The 20,441-nt window shown below is 36.7% G+C and overlaps 2 protein-coding genes across 3 annotated transcripts in view; both read left to right on the plus strand.

The window, feature by feature from the left end:
- The window catches only part of LOC113109173 (NACHT, LRR and PYD domains-containing protein 12-like), a 1,059,377-nt gene that overhangs the window by 308,045 nt on the left and 730,891 nt on the right, over positions 1 to 20,441 (plus strand). The window lies entirely within an intron of this gene.
- Positions 18 to 6,206, plus strand: LOC113109189 (NLR family CARD domain-containing protein 3-like). The gene is made up of 6 exons (XM_026272839.1): positions 18 to 174; positions 461 to 542; positions 674 to 787; positions 3,744 to 3,860; positions 4,184 to 4,577; positions 4,668 to 6,206. Exons 2-6 carry the CDS (start codon positions 493 to 495, stop codon positions 6,204 to 6,206), a joined length of 2,214 nt encoding a protein of 737 aa, XP_026128624.1. The 5' UTR covers positions 18 to 174; positions 461 to 492.

Below are 20,441 nucleotides of genomic sequence, written 5' to 3' on the forward strand. Positions count from 1 at the left end.
TTTCGCGTCACAAATCAAAAGTGAAAGCAAATGTTCAGAGTTGATGTTTTTCCATTTAAACAGCCAGCATCGATTCTGTACGGGATATCAAAGTGTTTCAGAGGAACTAAAGTATGATTGTCGTGTAGCTGCTTCATAGAAAGACGGTGGATTTTGTGAATCTGTGTAAATAAGGTGAGTGCTGAGTGCTTTACAGTGACTTCCGCTTTCAGATTTCATTTAAACGACGATTATTTTTATATGTCCTCTATGTTTATTTTTTTACGTTTAATATTTTTTTTTTCCAGCAGATGAAGGTGGTTTGATTGGTGTTCGGTGTTGTGTGTGTGTGTGTGTGGTTTATTTGATCATTTGTTAACACGCGACTAACATTGTGTATCTGAACATGTGTATCTCATGATCTGTTTCTCTCAGGATCCGTTCAGCTGAATTATTGAGTTTGTTTGTCATTTCTATTCAGAGTCAGTGCTGGAGATCAGATTCTGTTTCACCATGGGTAACAAACAAACATCCACAGATCAAGAGTTTTCTCCAGGATTCAGGTACTTTGAAGAAACACTGTATTAAATCACCTTCAATCATGAGAGATGGGTGTTTTTGAGTCTGGCTTTAAAGTTAAGATTAGCCTTTAAAATGATTATCATCATAAAGAATTAAATCTGTTTTGTTATAGTTCAGTTGATCAGAAGAGATCAGAAGCAGAGTCCAGCTGTGTGTCTGTGAGGAGTGATACGTCTATGGATCCTCCAGGACAGTTTAAGAGTGGAGATACAAAGACTGATCTCAGGTACAGTTTTACATAAATATTTTTATAGTACGCCATTTTATATGATCAAAACAGTGTCTATATTTTCTAAAACATATGAGAAATTCTTCTTGTACATTGTTAATAGATTTATTTTCCACCTTTATCTGATATTTAACATACAGTCAAACCAAAAATTATTAAGACACCAGATATTATATTTGATATTTCTTTGCTAGTGGGTGCAGAACACTATACTTTTATGTAAGTGAGGATAGCAAAATAAAGTAAACTGTGACGTATTTTACCATTAAATTCTTCATACAGTGGACTACCAGTAAAATTAATAAAAAATTGGGACCAAAAATTGGGACACTTTTGACCTGACCATGTTGTAAAGTGTTTTTTTCTGTAATTGCTAATGTGACCTTTTTACACCACAGACTGAACAAAGTTATGCATTGTTTGGTAATTGGTCAACAAAATATTGATAGTTGTTTAAATATTCCCTGCTGAAAAAAATAGACATCGTCACATCATGGTCTCTACTGGTAATTGTTCACCTTCTATTGGTGACTTGTTAAAACCAGTAAATCCTAATGGAACATGTCCCAAGGCACATGACACACTACTTTTTTTCTGATGGTTCTATTGTTTTTTTTTGTTATTCTCTTTGAACAGAGATGGCATCACTGAATTCAATGATGAACTGCCTTCAACTATCATTCTGCATTATTGACACACTGTTTTCCTAATGAATGTTGTTCAGTTGCTTTGACGCAATGTATTTTGTTTAAAGTGCTTTATAAATAAAGGTGACTTAAAGGTGACTCAGCAGGGTTGTTATACTAACAGTCGTCTGAATTTTTGGTTGATTGTAATCCATTTCATACATTTCTATCAAAGTTACAGTTAAGATCAAAAGTTTACATCCCCCTTTCAAAATCTGAAAAATGTGAATTATTTTACTAAAAAAAGAGGGACATACAAAATGCATGTTATTGTTTATTTCGCATTGATCTGAATAAGATATTTCATATAAAAGATGTACATATAGTCCACGAGAGAAAATCTGAATCAGAATCTGCTTTATCAAGTGTGCACAGACACACAAGGAATTTGTTGTGGTTTTTAAGATGCTCTTGGTACATGCATACATACATACAGACTTACCAACATATATACATATATGGGATGAGAGCAGAAAACATTTAAATAGGACAACTTAACAATAAATAAAAATAATAATAATAATGTGTATGAATCTGGAACAGATGATTTATGTACAGATTTGTGCATTATCTACTCTATATACAGTTGTATACATAAAGAGATATGCATATGTATTTACACAGTACTTGAGAAAGAGGCAGAGATTAGAGATGGAGAATGAATTACAGAACACAGGTAATGATTGATGTGTTAGTTGTTTAATCTGGAGATGGTGTTTGATGAAGGACGTACAGTCTCTGCTGGGTCTTTATCACGATGGAGTCGATGTGAGTGTCTCTCTTCAGGAGCTGAGAGATAGTGGTGTCCAGGAACCTGAATGACTCCACTGTTGTTACAGAGCTGTCTATGATGATGAGTGGAGGAGAGCCTTTTCACACTGAAGACAACCCATCTCTAAAATTATTATTATATATTTTTTTTCATTTAGTACTGACCTTCAGAGGCTACAGAAGATAGTTACTTGTTTCCCAGAAGACAACATAAGTTAGATTTACCCTGAACTTTACATTTTTTAAATTCAAGAAGTGTTCACGCCTGGCTTTTAATGTATTGTTTTATCTTTTTGGTGATATGAGCTTGACTGATTGTGCTGTGGAAAATTGTGCACTAATGTGTTTAATTTTATTAATGAAAAACATTGCAAAGTCGGCAGCTATTAGAGATGAAGCAGGAGGGGGAGGAGGAGGACAAAGAAGTGAGGAAAATCACATTAATTTTCTTGATGGTAGTATGTCATTGTTAATTTAGTTATGGTAGTATGTCATTTAATATATATATATATATATATTTATTCATTTATTTAGGCAAAATAAGAAAAATATACACATCTCCCTTCTGTTCAAGGTTTTCTCACCTGGCTCTTAAGTGATGTTACATTCAGCCAAATATGATTGAGATTTGAACCCACAACCCTAGGGTTAGGAGTCAAACTCTCTAACCACTAACCCATGGCTTAATGCATGGTTTTATCTTCTGGAGCATCAGTGAGAGTTTGAACCTTCAGTAATAGTTGTGTTTGAGTCCCTCAGAATGGACATGTGTACATTTTCCTATTTTGTATATATTTAATTTAGTACTGCCCTTCAGATGCTACAGAAAAAAGTTACTTGTTTCCCAGAAGAGAGCATTTGAACCTTCAGTAATAGTTGTGTTTGAGTCCTTCAGTTATCTTCAGTGTGAAAAGATGAAACTCAAAATCATACAGTCACTGCTGGAAAGAGTTCAGATACACGAAAAGGCTGGAAAACCAAATTATTTGAGGAAATAGTGTATTAGCCCTACAGTTATAACATATAGTGATATTTAAACCTTAAACATGTTCATAGACTAGACAGTAGTAGCAGTAGTTCTAGTGTTTTATCATGAAGAACAGTTAATAACACACTTACACAGAAGTGCAGCTCAGAATCAGTTTATAGTTGTTTGGCTGCTTTATAATAGTCTTGAAGAGCTTTTCTTTCGTATAGACACTGGGTTTTTCCTCAAGATAAATGTAGTTTGAACTATTTGTTTGGATGCTTGACCCCTGTATGACTGAGAGTGTGGGTCAGAAAACCTCACAGCATTGCTAAGAGTTTGTTTATTAGTGGAAGACAAACTGTCTTCTGCTGGAAACCATTCACACATGTGGAGAAGGCGTCCGGATCAGATGATCATGATGTAAATGTGTTTTGGCGTCACATCTGACTGATGCTGCAGATTCTCACTTTCTGTCTTCATCACTGTTTACAGCAAAAGAGTGTGATATTTCTGTGTGTTTTCTCAGGATCTGCAGTCAGAGATCTTCATCTCCTGATCACAGTTGTGTGTCTCTGAAGAGTGATAGATCCATGCCGGGTAATCCTCCTGCCCTCAGTGATGAAGCAGTGACCTCTGACCCCAGGTGAGGATAATCGAGCTCCTACATTAATGATCACTTTAGACTGTATGGTGATTCTCCACATTTAAGAGAGTAAAGAATAATAATGAAGATGTTTGTTCTGCAGTGTAAGATGTTGAAGACTCTGTGAGGAGCTGCAGGAGCTTGTTTTATTGGCTCTTGTGCTCCTGAACACACTTCACTGTTCACACACATCTAGTGTTTGCTGCAGATCAGAGTAAAATTATACTGAAAATACAAGACTGAAATCTCTATCAGTTTAGATGTTAATTTACACATCCTTTATTTTGCGACATGTTTAATCAGTTGTTCTTGTGATATTTCAGCAGAGCAGATGGAGAGCGAAGCATCTCTGGAGGAGTCTCCTCTGTCTTCTGTCTGAACAACACAAGCGTTACAGCGTCTCTGAATAAACATGATCAAGCAGTGAATGATGAACTACAGAGAGTCAAAGAGCAGCACAAAACCAGCATGAAGAACAAGTATGAGAGATTATGTGAGGGACTGAAACTCCAGGAGAATGAAAGCCTCCTGAACAGCATCTACACACAGCTCTACATCATAGAGGGAGAGAGAGAAGGAGTGAATGAAGAACATGAGGTTTTACAGATGGAGAAAACAGCCAGAACACAACACTCACAAGACGCTCCAATCTACTGCAATGACATCTTTAAAGCCTCCGCTGAAGCAGGATCTGAGGAGAAAGAGCAGATCAAGACTGTTCTTACTAAAGGCATCGCTGGAATCGGAAAAACCGTCTCTGTGCAGAAGAAGAAGAAGAAGAAGGAGAAAGAGGAGGAGGAGGAGGAGAAGAAGATGAAAATCAAGACTGTTCTTACTAAAGGCATCGCTGGAATCGGAAAAACCGTCTCTGTGCAGAAGTTCATTCTGGACTGGGCCGAGGGAAAAGCCAATCAGGATGTAGATTTCATGTTTGTGCTTCCATTTCGAGAGCTGAACTTGATCCGAGATCATCAGTACAGTCTTCACAGACTTCTGCTGGACTTTCATCCTGAACTTCAAGATCTGGACTCACAGATTTATGAGGAGTGTAAAGTTGTGTTCATCTTTGATGGTCTGGATGAAAGCAGAATCACACTGATGTTTTCAGACGCTCAGAAAGTTTGTGATGTGACTGAGACTTCATCAGTGGCTGTGTTGATGTCAAAGCTCATGAAAGGAGAGCTGCTTCCCTCTGCTCTCATCTGGATCACCTCCAGACCAGCAGCAGCCAATCAGATCCCCTCCGAATACATCCACCGTCTGACAGAGATTCAGGGATTCACTGAGCCTCAGAAGGAGGAATATTTCAGGAAGAGAATCAGTGATGAGCATCAAGCCAGCAGAATCATCTCACACATCAGAAGAGCAAGAAGCCTCCACATCATGTGCCACATCCCCGTCTTCTGCTGGATCTCATCCACTGTGCTTCAGAAGCTCCTGGAAGAAGATCTGAGAGCAGAAATCCCTCAAACTCTGACTGAAATGTACATCCACTTCCTGCTGATTCAGATCAACATGAGGAAGCAGAAGTATGAAGAGAGAGATCCAGAGAAACTCCTGCCGTCCGACAGAGAAGTGATTGTGAAACTTGCTGAAGTGGCTTTCAAACAGCTGATGAAGGGCAATGTGATGTTCTATGAGGAGGACCTGATTGAGAGCAGCATAGACGTCACTGACGCCTCGGTGTATTCTGGGATTTGCACTGAGATCTTTAAGCAGGAATCTGTGATTCATCAGAGGAAAGTCTACAGCTTCATTCATCTGAGCGTTCAGGAGTTTCTCGCTGCTTTCTATCTGCTTTACTGCTATTTAACAAAGAACAAGAAAACACTGCGTGAATTCAGATTAAACAGATCTGATAAAGACTCTCTGTATGATCTACTAACATCAGCAGTAGATAAAGCTCTCAAGAGTGAGAATGGACGTCTGGATCTGTTCCTGCGGTTCCTGCTGGGCGTCTCACTGGAGTCCAATCAGAGACTCTTACAGGATCTACTGACACACACAGAGAACAGCTCAGAGACCATCAGCAGAACCACACGGTACATTAAACACAAGATCAAATATGATCCTGAAAACCATCCTCTCTCAGCTGATCAGTCCATCAATCTGTTCCTCTGTCTGCTGGAAGTGAAAGATCAGACTCTGTTCAGAGAGATTCAGGAGTTTGTGAAATCAGACAAACACTCAGAGGAACTCTCTGCTGCTCACTGCTCAACAATCTCCTACATGATTCAGATGTCAGAGGAGCCACTGGATGAACTGAACCCCATGAAATACAAGACATCAGCTGAGGGGAGAAGAAGACTGATACCAGCTGTGATCAACTGCAGAAAAGCTGTGTGAGTGTTTCATCATCAACTAAACTATCATATTTAATAATGAATCTGACTCCTTTAAAATAAATGTTCCTGAATGAGAGATTTTCTCCTGAATAACAGAATCTTAAAGGAGTCAGGACAGGTGTTTTTAATCCAGTAGATATTAGAGTAAAGCGTGTGTTAGCGGCGCGGGTAAAAACAACCCCGTCACATGAGAAACTGGTTCATTAAATCAGCAGCAGCTGCAGCAAAGAGACGCTCCACACATTGATCAGTAAAGCTGACCTTCAGACATTTCACTTGTGCTTGAAGTGTCTTACTCTTTACTGGACAACACTAGACACTATTTTACATTATTACACATTTAAAGGAACACTCCACCGTTTTTTGAAAAAGGGCTTATTCACATTATTTCCTACATTTAGATAGGTGGGCAAATGCATTTTTGTGTCAGTGCATGCATTGTTTTAGTTTGACTGGGTCGGCGTTAGCTTAGCTTAGCACAATGAATGGAATCCTTTGTTGCCAGCTAGCATGGCCTGAGTAAAAATGATCAAAAAAAAAAAAACACCTAATTCCTTCTTGTGGCCTGCGTATTCACAACGAGTACAAATAGCGATCCAGATTAACACTAGGCGATTTCCTTGGCAGATATTGACTTGGGACTATATTATGGGGAAGCACAGGCGAAGCACTGCTACTTCGGCGCAGAGATATCACGCAACACATGAAAACATCAACTCTATGTGAATACAGGTATAATATGGGTCGATCTATACATGCGTCATGATTAAAATAATCACTTACTCTGTGGACAGCTGTCCATTTGGTCCATTCGGCGTGGGGCGTTTTTTCCAGTTCACTTTGTCACACCGGAAAAAAAAATCGAGTACTGCAGAATGGATCAGCGCCGTGAAATCCTCTGTAGATGTGACACAACTTTGGGCACGCTCATCTTGATCTGACGTGTTGAGCCTGGTCATCAATGGCAAAAACATGTCCCACTCTCTACAGCACAGACACTCTATTTCCGTCGGCATAGATTGGCATATTCCCCCACATTCACACCACCAGTTCATGTTGGCTCTCATCCTCACGTCCTCAGGCTGTTGAGCGATCGCAACTAATACACGCGCATATAAATTTCACTCGCGGCTGGCTTGACGGTGTTTTTCTGAAGTGCGGCTGGCTTGACCGCAGTCTCCTACTGTCGTTCTATTTCCAAAGCACGCAGCTCGTCTTCTGTAAACTCTGGTTCAAACAGGTATGGTCCTGGTTCTTGACTGTCTGAGAAGTCACCCTCTTCGTCTCTCTCAAAACCAGCCATGTTCATCGCCATTCGTGTACTGTAAGGAAAATAGCCAGGCAGCTACTATTCACGCCGGTATGTTGACGGAAGTCGTGGGATTTCATGTGTTGCGTGATATCTCTGCGCCGAAGTAGCAGTGCTTCGCCTGCGCGTCCCCATAATATAGTCCCAAGTCAATATCTGCCTAGGAAATCGCCTAGTGTTAATCTGGATCGCTATTTGTACTCGTTGTGAATACGCAGGCCACAAGAAGTAATTAGGTGTTTTTTTTTTATTTTTTTGATCACTTTTACTCAGGCCATGCTAGCTGGCAACAAAGGATTCCATTCATTGTGCTAAGCTAAGCTAACGCCGACCCAGTCAAACTAAAACAATGCATGCACTGACACAAAAATGCATTTGCCCACCTATCTAAATGTAGGAAATAATGTGAATAAGCCCTTTTTCAAAAAACGGTGGAGTGTTCCTTTAAAGAGAGCCGCATCATGCCATAAAATAGTATTTCTGTGAAGGACTACAGAACAAGCTCTGATTCACAACATTAGTGTCCAAACACAGAAATAAAACCCGGTCTATATATCAGATCAGGATCTGAAGACTATAATAAACACAAATCCAGCTCTAGAGCATCAGATCTCACAGTCAGCTCAAAACAATGATGTGCAGGACACCACTGATGATCTTTATGATTGTGAAGGAGAGGAATGAAGAGCTTCTCTCTCGTGAACACGCTGCTGGAGAAGATTCTTCTGTGTGTTTCAGGAAAAGTTCATCAGTAGTTTAGTGCTCGAGCGCTGCTCAACAATGTCAGAGACACGGTTCAGATCCACAACAAACCTGCTCCTTCTTCTCATTTACTCATTTATCTGTTGATTTCTTGAATTAATGCAGAGATTTGTGTGAATTCTGCCGTTCTGAAACACCTTGATTAATGATTCACCTTGATTCATTCAGAATATAAATCCATGAACTGAACAGGTGACACTTTTAATGATCAGATGTGAAGTAAACCAGCTTTTCTTGATTTTATGGCAAGAATACAGTGAAATACGGTCTAAATCTGATGCAGTGCTGTGTAGCGTACAGTAAAACATAAGCACACGCACACAGTCTTGAGATTTACTGCTGCTTGAATTTGTTCTGAATCACAAACACAGAACTTCAGAAGTGCTCAGTTTACTTCACTGCAAACAATGATTTTCTTAGGATTTTTGTCTTGTTTTCTAGAACAAATATCTAAACATTCTTGAATCAAGATCAATTTAATTGAAGCAAAATGATTTCAGATTTTAAATATTGTTTTTTGGAAAAAATGTATCAAGAGTTTGTGCATTTTTTGCTCAAAGTAAAAAAAAAATCTGCCAATGATGTAAGAAAAATAATATTAATAATTCAAAGGGAAAACGATTATTTTTCTTGCCATTGGCAGAATCTTTACTTCTTTCTTCAGAAAACAGGTCTTTCTATCTGAAGTGATTTTTCTTCTTCAGTAAATGTATCTTGATTTCAGAATGTCGAGGTGTTTTTGCTCAAACAGTGACTGATGTTGAAAAGATGAATATTAGTGTCAGAAACGCTGGGTTTATGATAAATGCGCTCTGTTTTGATTGGCTGATGTCATGTGATCTCTCTCCTTGTCTCCTCATTGCTCTCCGCTGCTGTTCTGCTTCAGAAGTGATCAGGAGGAAGCAGAAAACACTCCTTTAGCAGCTTGATTCATCAAATACTCTTCTGCAGTGACCAGCAGCTTCTGAGAGATGAAACTGTGTTTATAGTACAGTGATAATATATAAACATAAATATTAGTGATGGAGGAATATTGATTATTTTAATAACTGATATTAGGGCTAGGTGCATGGAGATAGAATTGTTGCATAATTACAAATTAAAAGATTATGATCCACAAATGAATGTTGAGATTAACAAAAAAAATATATTAAAAATGATATAAAAATATTGGCAAATAAATATAATGATATTTGAAAATAAAAACCATATTCACAAATATATTTTTAATCTACAAACAACTTTTCCTGTCATTCATTAGTGAATGTCTTTCTGTGTATTTGTGACTCCACCCACCGTCTGCTCAAGCCAATCAGATAACAGCCACACTTCACTGACCAATCGTAGCATGTTCTCGCTGTAGCCAATCACGTTCTTCTTTACAACCAGCGCAGGAGCAGATTCATTTATTCAGTCTCCTGTAAGAACTGCATTCTATGAACACTTTGTTCAGTCGAGCTGAAGTGCTGTTTGTGTGATTAAAAACCCTGTTTCCAAAAGACTGTTGGAGTCTAAAGACTGTGTTATACTTCCTGTGTGAGCAATCCAGACACGTACACGGACAGCACGGACACAAACTACTTGTATTTATAATACTGAATGTGAATGTAAAGAATATGTTATTACCTACTGTTTTGTAAAGCACTGCAATACATTGAGGTGTAAGTACTATCTGACACAATTTACACTAAATATGAATAATATCTCACAGTGTCGGAGATCTCAGGATTTTATATATTGAGTGAAGGAGAAACACACACACACACACACACACACACACACTCACACACTCTTACTGCAGACACACACACACACACTCTCCACTACTCCATACATATTAATACAGATTGAAAAATAACACTAAAGCTCAGCTGTGTAATGAATAGTGTGATTAAATAGATTTGCATGAACTTCTACATAAGACATAAAAAATCCTGAGAGTGTAAAGGAGTTTTTTTTTTCTTTTTGAATGAGGCTTTAAATTATTTATGATATTTTGATTTCTTTTTTGACATTTTAAATCTCAGTCCAGTGATTCATCACACATTGATTTGTTCTTTCTCTTTACTAATGGATTCACAGCTAAACTGATCTGATCTGAGAGAGTGAAGAGTGTGTCATTGTTCTCTACAGGTTGAGAGATTGTGACGTCACAGATGAAGATTGTTCTGCTCTGACTTCAGCTCTGAGATCAAACCCCTCACACCTGAGAGAACTGGATCTGTCTGGGAATAAAATAAGAGATTTGGGAGTGAAGCGTCTCTGTGCTGGACTGGAGGATCCTCACTGTAAACTGGAGAAACTGTGGTAAGATTATATATGACACACTGTAAAATATTTGTGAAGTGAAAAACAAATCACCCAGAAAGCCAGAAAACACAATAGTTGTATCAAGATACAGAGATACAGAAAGTAAAACATTGTGTGTCTTTGTTTCTTGTTCATGTGTGGACTTCTGTGTTCATGTTAAAGCTGTTTCTGCATTAGCAACACCTTTAAATGGATTCTGTTACACTAAGTGCTAATAGCTCGTCTTGTTAGCAAAGGCTTGACTGTTAGCAGACAAAATTACTAAAGAAAGCAGTCAGATCAGTGAGAGAGTAAGAACAGTGGGCTTTTGAGGAGACCGACCCGAGTACAAATCTGCATTTCTTCTCATTTACTCCAGTGTATATGAGCTCAGAGAGGTGTTTATATTAAAGAAAACATAAGATTTTCAAAACACTGAAATAAAACGTCTAACATGTGTATAATTAAATATACAGTGGGGATCGAAAGTTTGTGCACCCCTTGCAGAATCTGTGAAAATATGAGTAATTTTAAAAAAATAAGAGAGATCATATTAAATGCATGTTATTTTTTATTTAGTACTGTCCTGAGTAAGATATTGTACATAAAAGATATTAACATTTAGTCCACAAGACAAAAGAATTGCTGAAATTATTAAAATAACCCCACTCAAAAGTTTGGGAACCCTTGGTTCTTAGTACTGTGTTCTGTTCCCTGATGATCCTCGACTGTCTTTCTGTTTTGTGATGGTTGTGCATGAGTCCCTTGTTTGTTCTGAACAGTTAAACTGAGCAGCGTTCTTCAGAAAAATCTTTAAGCTCCTGCAGATTCTTCAGTTTTCCAGCATCTTTACATATTTGAACCCTTTCCAGCAGTGACTTTATGATTTTGAGATACATCTTTTCAGACTGAGGACATTTGAGGGACTCAAACACAACTATTTAAAAAGATTCAAACATTCACTGATGCTCCAGAAGGAAACAAGATGCATTAAGAGCATTTGAAGATCAAGGTAAATTGTACTTAATTTGTGTACCGGGAAACATACAAGTATCTTCTGTTGCTTACGAAGGGCAGAACTAAATGGAAAAAATATATATATTTCAACAAAATAAGAAAAATTTGACCATCTTCATCGTGTTCAAAAGTTTTCACCCCCCAGCTCTTAATGCATCTTGTTTCCTTCTGGAGCATAAGTGAATGTTTGAATCTTTTTAAATAGTTTTGTTTGAGTCCCTCAAATGTCCTCAGTCTGAAAAGATCTCAAAAAAGAAAGCAGTCAGATCAGTGAGAGAGTAAGAACAGTGGGCTTTTGAGGAGACCGACCCGAGTACAAATCTGCATTTCTTCTCATTTACTCCAGTGTATATGAGCTCAGAGAGGTGTTTATATTAAAGACAACATAAGATTTTCAAAACACTGAAATAAAACGTCTAACATGTGTATAATTAAATATAGATGTGTTGTCCTGGTGTTGATCAGATGTTCTGGAGAATCAATCACATGCAGCTCATATTGTTCCCAAACTCAGAAGCGTGAGTCTCTTCCTGCAGCTTCAAGAACAGCTTTACTGATCAGCAGCTTCAGTGTGATTAGGAGCAGGTGTAGGGGGCTTTAGGAAGAGACACAAGGAAGGACACTAGAAGACACCATCTGTTTATAATCAACAGAATCAGAGAAAGAATATGTTATTACCTACTGTTTAGTAAAGCACTGCAGTACATTGAGGTGTGAGTACTATCTGCAAGTATGAATAATATCTCACAGTGAAGGAGATCTCAGGTTCTGATATCCTTGAGTGATGGAGAAACACACACACACACACACACACACACACACACACTCTCTCTCTCTCTCTCTCACACACACACACACACACCACTACTCTGGACATATAAATACAGATCAATATAAAGCTCAGCTGTGTAATGAATAGTGTGATTTAACATAAGAGACTATTTGCAGGGATGAGTTTATAAAGACTGTAGTGTGACGCTCCATGTCCTATGGAAGCATATGGGTAGCATTATTCAATTTGGGATGTAATATGCAAAATGACAATGCAATATGTAAAATGGCAATGCATTTCTGTATTTGCATTTACATTTTCCAATACATTTGTGCAACGTTTGGTGCAAAATGAAAATGAAAATTAAATTACATAATTTCCATTTGCCATTTACTACACCAGTTTTAATATGTAAAATGAATATTAATTTTAACGCTTTATAAGTTGCAAAATTAAAATGAAAATGTATTACAGAAATGATTAGATATGTCTAACATGTTAAAGCAAAAACTGTGGCAAAATGATCATTTAAATGCTATTTTTCTTAATTGCATTAACACTCACAGTCAAGACACGTACGATTGCATTTTCATTCGGTGTCCCGCAATGAATGTAGCAAAACTCAATGTGCACATTGAAAATGCATTCCGAGCCGATCACGTGTCCCCGCCCTCGCGCCACGTCAATCATTGTGTGCACAAGGCGGGGCTTACAGAAGGTCAGAGACTTAAGTCTCAAGAAGAGGATTCAATCAAGTGAGACAACATGGACAAGGCAGTTGGTCCGTGTATGTTTTGATCATTTCGGTTTATGGCTTCAATATTTAATTCGGACTTGTGGGCGGAGCTGAAACGCTGCTTTCATCTGATTGGTCGAATCGGATCGGTTTTCATCTGACAGCCTTCAGCTCGTATCGGTCTTGTCATTCTTTCATGCAAAATAAGAGTCAGTGCGAGTGAAGCACTGTAATGTCTGAAACCACCGCTCACTGTTAATTAGCATAATATTTGAATCAGATGTAGCTGGGCACATAATTCGTGCTGCTGAGACCTGCAAATTATTTATAGGTTGTAGTATTGTACGAATATTGTCCCACTGATAAATACAGTGCAAATAGTTCTGTCCCTTTGGATAACAGTGAAGTGGAAATTAAAATCAATAATAGACTGAACAGTTCCATGTCTGGAACATTTACCACTCTCATCTTTTAATTCATAAGGCACTAGGTATGTGTGTGTGTGTGTGTGTGTGAGACATTAATAAATAATTGTAAAAATTAATATAGTTAAATTTCTAAATAAAAATAGTAAAATTAGCTCTATGCTGCTCAGTGCTCCTGTAGCCTACCCCAGAGCGCCCTCTCGCGGCTGTAGACGGTAATATTTTCTCTTGGTCTTGAATAAATGTGACATATAGTCCAGTGCGACTTATATATGTTTTTTTCCTCGTCATGACGTATTTTTGGACTGATGCAACTTATACCGAAAAATACAGTTAACATTATTATTATTATTTATTATGAGAGTAATTGACACAGACTAGAACTTTAATGTTTCACCCAATTCAGCTCATATCTTTAGACTCGTCCAACTCGTGTTGCTTGTATAACTGGCCAGACTTACCTTCCCAAAAAATCCTATTTAATTTTATTTCATAAATTTAACTATATTTATTTCCACTTTACTGTTATCCAAAGGGACAGAACTATTTGCACTGTATTTATCAGTGGGACAATATTCATACAATACTACAACCTAGAAATAATTTGCAGGTCTCAGCAGCACGAATTATGTGCCCAGCTACATCTGATTCAAATATTATGCTAATTAACAGTGAGTGTTTTTTTTTTTTTTTTTTTTTTATTTATTTATTTTTTTTTATTGCAAGAATAACAATTACAGAAAATGAACACATATACAAAAAAAGAATAAAAATAGAAAATAAAAATAGAAAATAAAATAAAATGCCAGGGTTAAAGATACACAAATGTAAAATACAAAAATTAAATAGAAATAAAACTCAATAGACCAAACGAAAAATTAAAGGCTTTGACATTTCACAAAATCTTAAAATTATTCAACAAATACACGGTTTTAACAGCTTTTTTGTTTGTACTGTCCTTAATGGAAACCATATAATTTTCTAAATCTTTCAATACCACAGAAAATAAAGGATTCTGATTAGTAAATTTGCACCTATGAATATGAAACTTAACTAAAATAATCAAAAGATTAATAATATAAGCTTCCTTTTCCATACTCTTTTCATATTGTAAAAAACCAAATATTACATGTTCGTATAACAAAAGAAAATTGCAATCTAATTTGTTATTTATAAATTTAGAAACTTCCCACCACAGCCTTTTGGTATACCGACAGTGCCAGAAAATATGAGGTACAGTTTCTGGCTGCAAAAAACAAAATGAGCAATTTACATCAATGTCTTTGTTAAATTTGGATAAAAAATGTTTAGCAGGGTAAAATTTATGCAGTATCTTGAACGAAATTTCCTTGACCTTATTTGTAAGAATATATTTATTAGGTAACAACCAGACCTTATTCCAATTAATAGTTCCAATAAACTTTGACCAATAGAAAATAACATGTGGTTTACTAACAAGTTCTTTTTGAAAAAGGGAACGTATAGCCTTATTATTTTTGCTTGTCGAAAAACAAACTTTACCACAAATCGTATCAGTAAGATGCAATAAAGACACACGTTTAGAGTATGAAATACCTCTACATAGAGAGACAACACCCAAAGAGATAGCACCAATTACAGAGGCAAATTCTTTAGGGGAAACAGGGAGGTTGAAGTATGAAAGAAACTCATCATAAGTCATTAAATACCCCTGATAATTCAACAACTGACCAACCACAAGAATGCCCTCATCAAACCAAGTTTTCAAAAATATACTCTTATGTTTGTATAAAATATTACAATTATTCCAGATGTAATAATGATGTGGAGAAAAATTATGCTTGTAAATTAACTTCCAAGCCAAAAGTGCTTGCCTGTGAAAAGCTGACAGTTTAACTGGAAGTTTCTCGATTTTATAATCACACATAAGCAAAAATGAAAGTCCACCAAGTTTGTCAAAAACCGATTTAGATATCATATTCCAAACAGAATCAGTGTTTTTTAGAAAATATTTCAACCAGTTAATTTTGAAAGTGTTATTTAAAATAGAAAAATCTAAATAATCAAGCCCTCCATTTTTATATGAATTAACAATAACAGATTTTCTAATATAGTGTATACGGTTTTTCCACAAAAAATTCAGCATAATTTGATCAATTATCTTATTTGTTTTATTATCTGAGTGTATTGAGGAAGCTATATAAGTAAGCCTTGAAATACCTTCCGCTTTAGCCAGCAGAACACGACCTTTGAGAGACAAGTCTCTCTGCAACCAAATATTAAATCTGTTCTTTACTTTTTTAATCACTGGGTCAAAATTTTGTGAGATTCTCTCCTGCTCATTTTTAGTAATGACCATACCCAAATAAGTAGGAGAATCATTTACAGGGATATTACATATATTTCTGTAATGGCAACTTTTTAAAGCAAATAGTTCACATTTTTGTAAATTAAGACAAAGCCCTGAGGCACTGGAAAAAACTTCAATGATCTTGACCGCTGACTGAATTTGATCAACATTTTTCAGGAAAAGAGCCGTGTCATCAGCCAACTGACTTATCAGGACACTTCTCTCTTCCACTTGAATTCCTTTCAAATTGGATGATTTAATAAAGTCACAAAACACCTGAGCAACAATAAGAAAGAGGTAAACTGAGACTGGGCAGCCTTGCCTAACTCCTCTTTCCAAATTAAATCTTTGAGTAGTGCCATTCTTTAATTTCACAGAACTATTTCCCCCCGCATAAAGAGTTTTCATAGCATTACAGAAATAAGCCCCAAACCCAAAGTGTTCTAAACAGTAGAAAATAAAAGGATGCTCAACCGAATCAAAGGCTTTGAAAAAGTCTAAAAAAAGTATAAAGCTATCATCATTTATAAGGTCAGAATAATCAATAAGATCAAAAATAAGTCTAATGTTGTTACATATATGACGGTTTCTCATAAACCCAGATTGATTTTCATCAATAATGGAATCTAATACTAATTTGAATCTTTGGGCAAATACCTGAGCAAATATTTTATAATCATTATTTAACAAACTAATGGGTCTCCAATTATCAATAAGCAACAAATCTTTCTTGGGCTTAGGAATCAAACTAATTATACCTTGCGTCATAGTTGTAGGAAGCTGTGAGTACTGTAAGCTTTCAGAGTATACTTCAAAAAGAAACGGGGAAAGAATCTCAGAAAACTGCTTATAGAACTCTGAAGTAATTCCATCATTACCGGGTGATTTATTACATTTTAAATGTTCAATAGCTTGCTTAATTTCCGTAATAGTAATTGGTAAATCACATAACTTTTGGTCCTCCTCAGTAATTGTTTTAACATTTTTAAGCTGGTTACAAAAAGAAGTCATATTTTGCTCACTAAATTTAGAAGTATATAATTTAGAGTAATAGTCATAGCAAAAACTAGAAATTGCGTCAACATTATCTGTAATAGATCCATTAATATTCATTTTAGAAACAGAGTTAAGTTTAGCTCTCGACTTTTCAAGATTAAAAAAATAAGCAGACATCTGTTCTCCATGCTCTAACCATTTTTGCCTTGATCGAATAAAAGCACCTTGTGCTCGCATTTTGTACATATTATCAAGCTCATTTTGCAGCTCTGTTAGACGCAATCTCTGTCCTTCTACCAGGTCCACCATAGAAATGTTAGAAATGGCTAAGATTTCACTAACAACCTTCTCTTCCATAAGACGTTGTGATTTAACTAATGTGCTACCAAACTTCCTCAAATATTTTCCAATTTCAAATTTTAATAATTCCCAATTATGACGAAACAATCCTTCCTTTTTAGCTTTAATCCAATAATGATTAATGAGTTTTCCCAATTCCTGTTTAACTGCACTTAATTTAAGCAAAGAACTATTCATTTTCCAGTATGAATTATACTTGTTACAATTCGTGTTTGGTGAAATATTAATTGTAATTAATATGGCCTTATGGTCAGTTAATGGTGTTGGCAAAACATTAACCAAAATATTGTTCCCATCAAAATGGTTAGAGACGAGCCAAAAATCAATCCTAGAACGTCTACTGCCATCCTTGTTACTCCAAGTATACACAACATCATCTACATTTTTCTCTCTCCATATATCAATCAGATGAAATTGGTCCATAAACAGTTTCAAATTAGTATTTAAATTTGAAGGTCGTCTTGGAGGCCACCTATCTACTGACTCGTTTAACACAACATTGAAATCCCCCCCTATAATTAAAAAAGAATCAGGAAATTTGGATAACCAAAGTGTAAGTCTTTCCTCCAACAAACATAATAACTGGTCATTTTCAGATTTGCTATTATATCCATAGATATTAACTACTATAAAAATTACACTAAAACATTTTAGAATTAAGCAAATAAAGTGGCCATTTTCATCACTATCCGCATGTAAAACCTCACCTCTATAATTATTTTTCAGGCAAGAAACCCCTGCTGAGTGTTCGGTTCCATGAGACAGCCAAATATCACTGCCCCATTGTGATCTCCAAAAATTAACATCAGAAGCAATAGAATGAGATTCTTGAAAAAATACAAAGTCATTATTGAACCTTTTAGTGAACAAAAACAAAGCCTTACGCTTAACGTTTTCTCTTAAACCCCTGGCATTCAAAGATATAATGGAAAATGACATAAACAACAAAAAGTTAACTGTGAACAACAAAAAACTTGTAACCTCTTATAACAATCAATATATTAAGATAAAGTTGGCAAAAAGGTCAACCACAAAATATAGCACCATAAAGACTTGAATTTTGTGCAAATAAGCAATCTCTTCAATAAGAAATAAAATAAAATCTTGCTTCATTTGAAACAATAACTGTCCCAAAGTGCAGATATGCATATAAGATCACGCAAACACGCATCTTATGTCTTCAACTCTTCATCAGAAATCAACATGACTTCAACAGCATTAGTTCCCAACTCAGTCGACCGTGAGGATAATTTCACCTTGACCTTGTACAAAGGCTCTGCCTCCAACAAAGTAAGCAGTTTTCCCAGCCGCTCGAGCTTTTTGAACTTCCGGCCACAACTTCATCCTTCTCTCGCGATCTCCCTTGGAAAAGTCCTCTCTGAACTGAAAACCTTTGTCCCGCAAATACGAGGAGCTTTTGGCAGCCTTCCAAACTGCATCTCTGTAGGAGCGCGTGGAAAACTGTATTATGGTTGCTCTAGGCCTACCGCTGCTCTGTTGAGTACTTCCGAGACGGTGAACAACATCAATGGCACCTGGAAGCTTATCATTTTCGCTGGGAAGAACAGCTCGACAGATCTTGATAACCTCTAGACGAATATTTTCATCAGCTGCCTCTGGGATACCTATGATCTTCAGATTGCGTCGTCTCATGTAGGTTTCTAGATCATCCATTCTTCTCTCCATTTTGTTGACCGGCTTTTCAATTTGATCCACGCGCCGCTCTAAGCACGCCACCTTTGCTGTGACAGTCTTTAAATCAGACGACACAGCATCCACTTTTTCTCTCAGGTCGGTGATCTTTCGCTCTATCGCGTCAGAGCGGCAGTTAATCAGCTGCGTTATGTTCGCCAGCTGAGAAGAAATATCAGCACTCGTATTATCACTGGCCTTTTTTTTAGCAGCTGGTGACTTGCTTGGAGTAGCAGGCAGAGCTGGGAACTCCTCTTCTGCCAGGCTAAATGAATCCTCTTCGTTCATGCTGACAACATAATCATGCCCGCTGCTAACCACTGAGAGTGTGCTTGTGCTAGCAGCACTAGCATTGCCCTTTTCCTTTTCAGAAAATGCTGAGAGCCCTCTTTTACGAACCATGGTGAAGCAAAAAGAATCGGCCAATATGCAACAGGCTGTTGAAAAACTAGAACATCTAATTACTGCTTATAAGCAATATTTATAGGACAACTTGGTGCAAGCACTCAAAAATGCGACCGTTCAGGCAGCCATCTTGGTCACCATTAACAGTGAGTGTAGTTTCAGACATTTCAGCTGAAGGCTGTCAGATGACAACCGATCCGATTCGGCCAATCAGATGAAAGCACCGTTTCAGCTCCGCCCACAAGTCCGAACGAAATATTGAAGCCATAAACCGAAATGATCAAAACATACACGGACCAACTGTCTTGTCCATGTTGTCTCACTTGATTGAATCCTCTTCTTGAGACTTAAGTCTCTGACCTTCTGTAAGCCCCGCCTTGTGCACACAATGATTGACGTGGCGCGAGGGCGGGGACACGTGATCGGCTCGGAATGCATTTTCAATGTGCACATTGAGTTTTGCTACATTCATTGCGGGACACCGAATGAAAATGCAATCGTAAGTGTCTTGACTGTGAGTGTTAATGCAATTAAGAAAAATAGCATTTAAATGATCATTTTGCCACAGTTTTTGCTTTAACATGTTAGACATATCTAATCATTTCTGTAATACATTTTCATTTTAATTTTGCAACTTATAAAGCGTTAAAATTAATATTAATTTTACATTTTAAAACTGGTGTAGTAAATGGCAAATTAAAATTATGTAATTTAATTTTCATTTTCATTTTGCACCAAACGTTGCACAAATGTATTGGAAAATGTAAATGTAAATACAGAAATGCATTGCCATTTTACATATTGCATTGTCATTTTGCATATTACATCCCAAATTGAATAATGCTACCCATATGCTTCCATACATGTCTGCTGTTACTGTACTGTTTCTGGTTCTGATTCACTGTTAGTGCTGCGCTTGGTTTGAGACGCTTTAATTTGTATTTGGGAACACAACATTCATCATTAGAAACATTTATAAATCTGTTGTTGTTTACAAAGAAGTTTAGTGTCACACAATCCTTCAGAAATCATTCTGATTTACTGCTCAAGAAACATTTCTGATTATTATCAATGTTAAAAACAGTTTTGCTGCTTAATATTTTTGTGGAAACTATGATACGACTCAAACATTTGTATAAGATTT

Source organism: Carassius auratus, chromosome 9 (assembly GCF_003368295.1).
Source record: "Carassius auratus strain Wakin chromosome 9, ASM336829v1, whole genome shotgun sequence".
In the NCBI taxonomy this organism is placed as follows: Eukaryota; Metazoa; Chordata; class Actinopteri; order Cypriniformes; family Cyprinidae; genus Carassius; species Carassius auratus.

Bases quoted from the DNA above. Each gene is read 5' to 3' on its own strand.
- LOC113109189 (XM_026272839.1), top strand. From the start codon at position 493: ATGGGTAACAAACAAACATCCACAGATCAAGAGTTTTCTCCAGGATTC. The intron at 788-3,743 runs GTACAGTTTTAC...GTGTTTTCTCAG, and splicing joins GATACAAAGACTGATCTCAG to GATCTGCAGTCAGAGATCTT. The intron at 4,578-4,667 runs GTTCTTACTAAA...GAGGAGGAGGAG, and splicing joins AGAAAGAGCAGATCAAGACT to AAGAAGATGAAAATCAAGAC.